Source organism: Orbicella faveolata, unplaced genomic scaffold, assembly GCF_042242905.1.
Source record: "Orbicella faveolata isolate gen_17 unplaced genomic scaffold, um_ofav_v1 contig_4, whole genome shotgun sequence".
Taxonomy (NCBI): domain Eukaryota; kingdom Metazoa; phylum Cnidaria; class Anthozoa; order Scleractinia; family Merulinidae; genus Orbicella; species Orbicella faveolata.
The window spans coordinates 8,644,089-8,655,000 of NW_028301569.1; the positions used below are offsets into that span (position 1 = coordinate 8,644,089).

Below are 10,912 nucleotides of genomic sequence, written 5' to 3' on the forward strand. Positions count from 1 at the left end.
TTGATCAATATACTCATAACACTCCTGGAATAGTAAATTAAGTCTAATACATGATTTTCTTACTTTAAAGTTTCGGTTTAGTTTGTTTATAGTTTTAACTTCTATGCTTTTGATGACGCTCGTCAAAAAAAAAACAAAAAACAAAAAAACAAAACAGGAAATGACTCAAAAATTTGTTCCACGAAATGAAACTAAACAATAGACTGAAACAATCGGCTTGTTCTTGCGTAGGCGAAGTTGTCCATGGTTATTTTCTGAGCTAGAGTACTCTTTCACGTTTGCCACATCAGGAAATGGTCAGGGAAAAGTCAGGGAAACTTTATTTTGAGTCAAGGATAATTGACGTTTTGAAGAAAAAGTCAGGGGAAATTAGAATAATTTAACACGGATGATTTAATACCATTGAACTGCTGGAAGAAACATCTGGGGTCACTGTGATCTCAACGATATTTTTCCTTAGTGAATAAGGGAAATTTTTTGAAAACTTATCAGTCCAGTGAAAAGGACGGCTGTAAGTCGAGGATAGTAGCTGCTACTACTTCTAACATTTTGTATTTATTTGGTCAGAGAAATTTTATTTTTATCAGGGGAAAGTTAGGGAATTTTGAAAAGTGATGTCTGTCAGTGGCAACCGCGTCTTTGTCGTGTCTGGATTTGTTTGTTTAACTCTTTTGAAAGTCGGATATGTTAAGTTAAGTAATCGAGGATATTTCTACTGAAAAGTTTATTGCGGGTATTTTTTATGTCAGGTTCCCATAGCAATCACTAGAAACCATGCCGTATCTGTATTCTTAATAAACAAAATTCATAGAATCACAAAGCACGGATCGGAGTTCAGATCACCGAGTTTTTGTTATCGCAAATGTTTAAATACAATTAAAGACCTGGCAATGCTAACAATTATAAGAAACCCACATGAGGATTCTTTTTTGCTTTACAAAAAATCCCCTGCGTGACCTGCCTTGATGGATAAACCGAGTTTACATGACGATGACTCGCGCACGGGACGTGGGGATTCTTTGGGTTTACGCGCGCACACTTACGGAGACATTCTTATGGAAACACACCAGAACTGTGGGGACATTTTTGTGTCCCCAGAAAACTTCTGAGAGGTCTCCGTAAATCGGTCTGTGGAATGCCCATCTTGAGTCATTTACAAGTAGGAGAAACTTTTGTTTGTTTTTTTTTTTTTAAGAAAACAATTTTTCCTGATTATTTAGTATCCGGTAGAAAGCTAATATTTACCGCTCTTGATTTACCAACATTTCAGCATAGAAACATTTTTAACAGAATGTACCTGCCTCTGGAATGCAAGAATTCAAGTTTGAGTCGTAGGCGTGTCCCCACAAGAGAGTCGCCACAAGAAGAATTCAAAAAATGGCAAATCCAATGGAGTACTTGAATTGACCATCGCGAGGTATTAAGCAACCAAACGCGCCCTTACATATTTTAGTTTTATTTTTACTCTTGCTTCAGAAGAGCTAGTCCTCGTAAGATCGTGAGAACGGTATGGAGACACAATACGCACAAGTAGCAAGGGGATCATGTGTATGAACACGATTGGGTGAAAGTCATAGTTGTATTATAACTGGGTGGGAAGCCGGTCGAGTGAGTTACAAGGCAAGCTACTGGCTTCAACCAAACACTGCAATCAAAAATTTTACAAATAGCGCAGATTTGATCCGAGTTTCAGAAACTATCACGAGACATCATTTTTCGTTTGTTTTATTTGGAACATTGATATGCTGAGAAAATATCATATCTATTTTCAGAGTCAACATGGTACATGCACACAAACTGACGAAAATATAATTGTAATTTTTATTTGTATATCTTTATAAAGTAAAAATACTCTGCTTCTCTAAGATATACATTGTCAAACAGGCGAAGGCTAAAACACTGAGTAACTGAACTTCACAAACTTCACAATTTATCCTGATATGAAAGCTGTCTTCAGATTAAAAAAATATGTATATATATATCTAACGTACAAGCTATGGATGACTTATCTCATTGTCAATATTTTCTTAGTATCTCACTAACTTACAAACTTTACTAAATTCCTCACATCTTTTAAATTAACCACGTACATATATTAATTCAATTTTAATGGCATAAATGCTCCGGCTTCCCAATATAAATACATCCTATCCTATATAAGTTAAAAATTAGATCCTTTTGTATTGAAAATATTCCATATTTTCATTTTAATTTCAGTCGCACAACCACGTACAAAATGAAATATAACTTTATAAGTTTTAACGTCAGTGTTCTTAGACGCAAAAATAGTTCTTCAATCCAAAATATGGAGCCTTTTGAATAAGTTACAAGCAAAATCCTTTAAATAATCAAAATATTAAGAAATGAATTTTTCGGTCGCAGATTTTGAATCCACGCGGCCTATTAAAAAGTTTCTAAAACAAAGCTTTCATTCCTTATGTTTATTTGTGCCTTTGTTGTAATTATGCTGCAAATTATAATCACTTTTTTCCCTTTCTTTTCTTTTTAACATAAACTTTTGTCCCAAACCATTGCATCAGGAATTGGACTTGTAATAAAAGTTCGACGTCAACTTGAAACTAACAGTCAGTTAGTAAGATACTTAAACGTTTATACTGACAAACCTGAGTTGCTTGCTTGTTAGACCGAAAATTGTGAGCAGAATGTTCTAGGAGGGAGGAAAAAGTGCAAGTTTCCCATTCGTTAGAAGTGTTATTGAGGCAGTCAAATGGGCAGTCAGTCAAATTTCCAAAGGGTCTGAAAAAAAAAAAATTGCAAATTCCGGAGGGGAGGAGGGATTAACGATTTTGGAATCTTAGGACATGTGGGATAGGGCATTTTGGAATTTTCGAAGGCTAGGGGGGTTAAAATATTCATGCACCTCCCGCCCCCCGTAGTAGGGTATGATTATTTTCTGGAATCACCTAATGATACAAATAGAGGGCTTAAGCACAGGCGTTTTTGAGCCACGGACGTCAACCGGAAGTTTATGCTCTTGCTTTTATCACGTTTTCATGGCCGACGAATGAGTTACAACGCTCTCACTTTAGCATTTACAACTTGACATTTTCAACGAAAAGGGAGTAATACGCGTCGAAGAGGAGAAGTTTCGACTTCCGGTTGACGTTCGTGGCTCAAAAACGTCTGTGCTTAAGCACTCTAATGTATATATAAGCGTAGTAGCATGAAATTATCTTAGATTTATAGTTTCCAGGTATGCCGGCACCACTCAAACATATGATGACAAAAAATAATATAAGCCTGACTATAAATTAAACTCAGATGTACATATGCAAGGCTTAATACGTACAGTACTGTACTCACAACATACATACATACATACATTCTTTATTTAAGACGCAAAGTTACAAAAGTATACATATAAAAACAAAAGATAAAAAAAGAAAAGGCGTCTCGAAAAGGAAGTTATGAGGTAAACCCTATGTAAAAACTCCCTAAAATACTACGAGAAATACAGAAAATATGTAAAAACAAGGATCCTTAATTAAACATTCAGATACAATTTGAGCTTGGATCGGAATAGCTGGAAGCTAAGACGGCCAACATATTAATAACGACTATAAAAGCGAACCTGCTTCCTAATTATCTTTGAATGTCGGAGCTCTTTATCTTTGGCTTTCATTTCATCCTGCCAACTACCCAAATCTTTCAGCAAATCTCCGCCATCTTTTTTTTTGTAGCAATTTGTAACCTTGCTTTCTCCTTGGAGACATTTCAGTGCTTACACTCATGGGGTAGGTTCTGATTTTTCCGGTCAGCGGGCGAGTGGGATGCTGGGAGAGAGTGAGAAACTGCGAGAGTTTCAGCTACTCAATGCGACTTCTGAATCGTATCAAAAAGACTTGGAACTAGACTGGCTTGTAAAAAATGGTTCAATGCAAGAACGTCACTCTGAGTAATCGTGTCGGATCTGCTCCCATAAGGACAGCGAAGAACAAAGGAAAGTTAACTGAGTTGACGAACTATTCACACTGAACCACTAGCGTTGTCTCAGGGTATTATGACAAAACCCAGCGATGAAATTATTTACACATTTTTATAGGGAAATGGAGTTGGGTTTGCGCTTTGTAAAGACCTTTTGGATAGGTACTAGGGGGCTTAATATCAAATTTAACCGGAGCTCCGGGTATATTAACAGATGAAGAAGCTTATTTTATCATAAATCAACCACCTGCTACCCGGAAAATTGATCGGTCAAGGGTTTTAAAGTCTGATTACGTACGTGCAAGCTTGAGTGGCTTTTTACACCAACAGTGACTACGATTATCAGTTGAGTAAGACGCGACGGAGCTTTGGTGACGGGGTTTTAGTCTTTAAATTGCGGTGTTGCCACGGGCAACTTTCCTCGATTCCATTGGTAACAATATCGTCGCCTACAATTTCGGCGCTTTGCTACCAATGACGTCAAAGGCCGACAAGTTGCCACTGGAAACGGAGCCAGTTGCCCGTGACAACAACACGATTTGAACGATAAAACACAGTTACCAACCTTCCGTCGCGTAGATTGTAGTAACGCAGCTTTCATCAGCATAGAGAGACCAAGAGGATAACCCGTCTCCTGAATGGGATGTCCATCGTAGTTATCTTCTCACATCTCCCGCCCCCTCCCACCCTCAGCATCACAGCAGCAAAAAAGCACTCATGAAATTGCAAAAATATTTGGGATCATATTTTTCTTTTTTATTCAGAACTCGGTTCCAAGTGATTCACCACTTTCCACCTATTGCTAAGTAATGAAAATTATAACTATTATATGAAAATTCAATTTTCAATATTTTTTTCAATGACATTAAATAATATCAGTATTAAATATGATTATAATGCAATTATGCTAATATATCCTTATAGAATGATTCTATCTAAGCCGTGGTGGTGATCTGACAAATGAAGACAATAGATAATAGAGCGATTTTCACCTGTGACGAAATGCAATTGGTTTTGCTTTACTTCAATAAATGATTGGCTTGCGCCACTTTTTCATCGAATCCGATGTTAAACTTAAACCAACTGTGACTCGCTCACACTCGTTTTCCCGCGCTTTGCGTCAGCTGCATGTAATTACTTCGAGTTTTGATTGGTTCGCTGTATTGTCTGTGTGATTTGTGATTGACAGAGTGATAACTTTGGTTTTCGCTTTACAACATTCAACTGAAAACCGCTCTAGTGGCTCTAGTGTCTAAGAATCTCTAATTGTGAAGTACTGAGTTATTTTACGGGTTAAGTTGAATCACTCTAGTTAGATTATAACCGGACCTAACTGATAACTATAGATATTATATGAATTTTAATACCAAATCCAAGAGTGGATGTGCAGGGTAAAAGAGTTAATCCTCATATAGGGCCTATTCCAAGGTAATTTCTCTCAAGGTAGTTTTAAACATGATACCTAACACTTTAATTCCACGAATGTTACTACCCACGATACGTTGATATTTTCGTGGAAAATGAAATTGTGTGCTGGGCTGTCCACTTGAGCAAATACCACATCAAGGCTGAAAAAAAATTCTAAAAACAACTTGAGAGGCATAACCTTAGGAACAAGGTCTATGTGTGACATAAACCCTTTGTCCTCCCTAGTAAAAAAAAATCATAATCTCAGTCATAACCGAACTATTTTGATACCCCTAGTAAGAATTAACTAAGTTCAATGCAAAGAGGTTGTAGTTGATCTGAATGAAAATTTTATCTCATCGTGCGCTTTTCCTCCTTCTTCACTCGAGAGAAGACCGAGATCTGACAACCTACTCCATACTGACCAAGCAGCCGTACAAAGATCCGTGTCGTCTTCAATTCTGATAAGCTGTTGCACGTTCGCGCGCGAATCCCTGTGAGCTACGTGATTAGAATGCTGGGATTTTATTTCGAGTCCAGTCTTTGTTATTCCTCGAAAACGAAGAGGTGCGACTGGGAAAAGTGACCTCTGTTTAATTTGCTAAGGCGACGGGTCTGTCTCCTTGAGCTAGTCAACACTAAAAGCTTCTGCAACATCTTTTAACACACGGTACTGAACATCTGAACATCATCTACCACTAGCACTTAACTTTTTAACCTTGTTTAGCAGTTTTCAAGTTAAAAATTAATTTTGCTAAGTAATTGATTGAAAAGCACATCCCTGAGTTGGGTAGCTTTTAACTGTCACTATAACACTTATCAGACTTTTAGTCAAAGACGATTAAGGACGATGCCTACTTTTGTTAGTGCGCACACGTTCCGCGCATCACGCAAGCATGGTTTAAGCGCCATTCGCGCGCTGGGTTGACAGTGACGCAATCAACTACGCTACCAAGTACACGACTAAAATGAAAGCAAAGTTTTCCTACTGTGACCAAATCAAGCTTAATGAGGCTGTACTTAAACCAGGAATACCAGACTAGCAGCGTATCGCTAACCACTGACTGTTAACGTCTTCCAGCTGAAAAACTAGCCGTTATCTGTCGAAAATTATACTGAAATCCAATTGTAAACATGTACCTGCACATGGCGTAGTGCGCGCGCGAAACAAGTATGAGATACGCAATTGTTTTACTTACTAGAGAGGTGACAGGAAAAAAATGTTACGGGCACCGTAATAGTTTTCAAAAAAGATCAGTAACTTTGAAAAACGTGCGGTTACCCCCACATATTATGTTATGAAATGGAAGTGGCAAGCCTATTTAACACGTGATTAGTTTCTGGTTGTGAGCAAAAGGTATTTAGACTATATTTTAGCTGAACCAGAGGAAGGCTGTCAGAGACGTTAAAAACGCTGTGGCAACGATTTTGTTATTAAAAACATACCAAAAATGGTTTTTACGTTATGTTTTTATGAGTTAAAAGATCGGAAGTTGGTATAGTGAACGGGTCATGTTGCAATTTATGTGCGTTGGCTGTTGGGCTGGCGTTACATATCTTCGCTACACAGTGCTGACGAGCCCCAAGAAGGGCGAAACAGCTGTCCACCGTTGCGATCCTACTTTATCGGTTCTTGTCATATTGGTGTCTCGAAACGTTTTTCACTTAGTATCAGCCTTGCAGTCTATTGTTTGTTTTTATGTTACCATTTACCATGTAGTTTTAAGATCTTTATAAATGTGTTTACTTTTCTGTAAATAAAGGCGAATTCTAAGGAAATCTGTGAAGAAATATGCTTTCCTTCTCTTTTCAGAAAAATGCTGACGTCAACATTTTTGATGAAATTGAAGGCTAATTATTTCGAAAAATGCGTGGCTACCCCAATTTTTCTTTGTGGATTTTCGCGTGGTCCTAACCTGGCGCAAAAACCTTTGTATTTAGTAGGCACCATCCTTAATAAAAGCTGATTAGAGGCACATTCAAGGTTAAGCTTTTACAGATCTAATAGTCTAAAAATCTATCTATTTGGAAGTTATCTAATTACAAAAAAAAAGTATAAAAATAGCTCTTTTTTTTATCAAAACGAAACGGTTAAAAATAATGCTAAATTTATTCAAAGCCGGAGAAAAACTGATCTGCTTTCACAAAAACAAAGTAAATTATGTACATAAGAGGAGCAAATTAGTTAAGCTTACGCTTTTATTTTTGCTCCGACAGCTCGTTGATTTTTTTGCGCCGGGGTGGGGGGGGGGGGGGGGGATCTTTTAGCCAAATTAACCAACTTGAACTGAGGAGGTGAAGATCACCTACAACGTTTAAGAGGTTTGCCTGAGTGCCCTCAAAACAGAAATGGTGACATGAACTAAACTAAACCAATTGCGGATGTCAAATAGACAATATTTATGGTGAAAAAGTATTATTTTTAACATTGACAATAGATCTACCAAACAATTCGTTTTCAGGCTGTCTACAATATATTATATCTAAGTTTATAACATAAATCATTATATTACCAGCTTTCCAGTTTAATAGTGTTACTTGTTAATATACCTCGTTTCACGGTTTTATAAGTTAGTAATTAAATAATTCCTCTTAGGGATAAAACAAACACAATCAAATACAATTTCAAACAGAAAAGGACGAGGACGGTTAAGATTGGGGAAAAGTGACGCAAATCCACCGTGAGGAACAAGATGGCGCCTGTACATTTTACCACAATGCCTTGCGAACCTAACACAGCCTACAAGGCACAAAGAAAGCCAAATTTTTACAATGTTTGTCCCTGCACTAAGGACATTAAGTAGCCTAGGTTTGAGGATTTTATGACTTTTTTGTACGCTTTTATGAACGTTATTTAGGTTCTCGTGCGCTAAGAACTATGGGTAAATGTACCAGTCGCCATCTTTTTTCACACGGAGGATTATGAAACGGTGAACTTGAAAAATGTAGGCTATAGCTTACAAGTCGCGCCATCTGTGACGTAGCTCTCTGAACACTCTATCCCTAACCCTTCCCATCCCCCCCCCCCCCCAAAAAAAAGACTTTGGTGTAAGAAACTAAATGAGAAGATTTTTCCGGACGTACCACTCAGCTGATTACACTGGGGTCTCATTTACGTATTCTAGTTCATCGTGATCTTGAGGTGCTGGAAAATGTGTTTCAATTTCACTTGCAAATTGTGTCAGCTCAACGTCTGGATCCCTGAGGACTTCGACCAATTTTCTGATTGTGCTTCCTTCTTTCTCTCCATAGGCTTTCAGGAACCTTTCCGCTGGGTTTTCAGCATTTTTCCATGCTTCGCACCCAGCACGGAGGCCAAGTTTCCCTGCGATTATTTCCCAGTAGAAATAACCTAAAATACAGGTGGGACGAAGTAAAATTATCTTATGGCTAGCTCCGTGAGCAGGCAAGATGCCTGATGTCCCGAGCGCGAAGATCATTTTTTGGTGTTCTTTATTCCATATGAGAGAATAAATCCTTTATTGACCAAGCTGGTTCGGTCAAGAAGAGATTTTTGGATATCGGCCTCGTTCTTTTTTTTTTTTTTGCGTAGACCTCGACTTCGTCTCGGTCCATAAATAAAAACGCAAAAAAAAAAAAAAAAAAAAAAAAAATTGGCCAATATCCAGACATCTTGACTTCACGCTTGGTCAATAACCCATATTTCGTCAACCCATCAACATCACAACCGATGCTCGAAGAGTATGGCTGTGTGTAGCCTCTTGCATGCGTTCAGTTAGTTGGGGCGTAACGCGAGCGAAAAAGGAGATCTGAGGATAGAAGGAAGGAAGCTAGCTGTCAACGCCTTTTTCCCACTGGAGCCTGACAAGTCTTTAGGTGCACAGCTTAGCTGGACGTCAGTTGTTGTATGATTGTATTATGAAGTTAGAAACATCCGTTATTAAAACAAACTAAGTGAAACCATAGCCAGTAAAAAGATTTGCTTACCGTCATGGTATTTGCCATTGAGCCTCTGGGTTATGAATCTTCTTGTTTCAATTTTGAGATCGCTAATGGGATCATCCAAGCCTGGAATAATAATAAATTTTATAAAAGCAGATAAAAACTTTTCAATTGCTAAGAGTAAACCGGAATACGATACTTGTATATACAATGCTTTTTAACTCTCTAATGGGTGGCGAATACCGTAAACTGCGGCTTATAACCCCCCCGGTTATAGGCCCCCCTACCTGTAAACAAAATACTGCTTCCGATTATAAGCCCCCCCGGATATGAGCCCTCCTCTAGTTTAAAATGAAATGAATCGATTTATTATGACGTTTTGAAGCTTAATTGAAAACCAGAGCGTGAAAAACGTATTGCGATCAACTCTGCTGTATCAATGAGTATCTCATTTCGAAACAGTGTTTTTTCCGCTAATAAGCTCACCCGGACATAAGCCCTTCAGTTTATAAGCCCATCCAAAACCCCTTAGAAAGTTGTACAAGCCCAGGGCTTATAAGCGGCAGTTTACGGTAAATTAACTAATAAGATAAAACAAACCAAATTTTCACGCCACTTCAAACCTAAGTTGTAGACTTCTATCGAATAGCCAAAACAATAAAACAACAATATAACAACGATATCGTGGAGGCAGCGTGGCCGAGTAGTTGGGGCGCCGGACTTGAAATCAGCAGGTCATGGGTTCAAGTCTCGCTGTGACCACTAGCTGGCGTTGCTCTCGGTAGACTTTAGTTCAACTGCTCGGCCATGCCAGTTGCGATATGTTGATTTATATTGTATTTGTTTCATCATTTGTTTCCAGTGGCCCTGAAAAAACCCACTGAGGGGTCAATTAAGATATACATATATTTATTTTTTAACCTGAAAAACCACCATCCCAAAATACGTGTTAATGAACAAAGGCGAAAGGTGCATAAAGCGACGGGTAATGCTACTCCTTCCTGGATGGGATGCTAGTTCATGACAGGGCTACCCCCACCCCCTACCACCAAGAAGTGAATTTGCCGTTACCAGGTTTTTCCCCGTTGCGGGAGAGAGGTATTCTGAGAATAACATAGCACAGTGACTCCAGTCAGGGCGCGAACGTCTACTTTAACTTGACCACTTAATCCAGAGTTCAGCACGCTAGTCATGAGCCTATGCCCCACCTTCTAGTCCCTCGTAGGAGTGAGAATGGATGAGAAATTAGGGGAGGCAGGCTATTAAAACTCACCAGGTTTAGCAGATGACATCAGTGGTTGCTCTTGCTTAGCATCAAGTCTCCTTTGAATACTTGATTTTCTGCAAATAATGGCTGCAACTATTGCTACTATAACTAAGATGGTGATTCCTCCAAAGACACCACCCCAAAACCTTACATCTTTTACCACTGGAATTGGTAGTGAGGTATGGGGAGTTCCTCCGGCAGCCAACGCTGGAACCTTCCCACCATGGCCAGTGGGCGGGATCTCCGTTTCAGGACTCGTCGGCGAATCACCTAAAGGGTTAAAAGTATTGGCCTAAGGTCTTCCTTCTTTCTTCTTCAATTGATTGAGAAACAGAAAAGAGAAAACCTCTGGAACCAAGGTAATGGTAATAGTAATATATTCCTGCTTTA

The 10,912-nt window shown here is 38.7% G+C and overlaps 1 protein-coding gene and 1 long non-coding RNA gene across 4 annotated transcripts in view; both read right to left on the reverse strand.

Annotated features, from left to right (window-relative positions):
- Positions 1 to 10,912, reverse strand: part of LOC110048073 (uncharacterized) — a 249,869-nt gene that overhangs the window by 59,786 nt on the left and 179,171 nt on the right. The window lies entirely within an intron of this gene.
- LOC110055410 (uncharacterized) overlaps positions 8,376 to 10,912 on the reverse strand; it is a 10,252-nt gene continuing 7,715 nt past the window's right edge. For both annotated transcript variants that reach the window (XM_089276326.1, XM_089276327.1), the window contains exons 4-6: positions 10,529 to 10,792; positions 9,301 to 9,381; positions 8,376 to 8,704 (exon numbers count right to left, since the gene is read on the reverse strand). In XM_089276326.1, the coding sequence (XP_089132452.1) occupies positions 8,448 to 8,704; positions 9,301 to 9,381; positions 10,529 to 10,792 (602 nt within the window). In that variant the 3' untranslated portion in view covers positions 8,376 to 8,447. The remainder of the gene's footprint in view (positions 8,705 to 9,300; positions 9,382 to 10,528; positions 10,793 to 10,912) is intronic.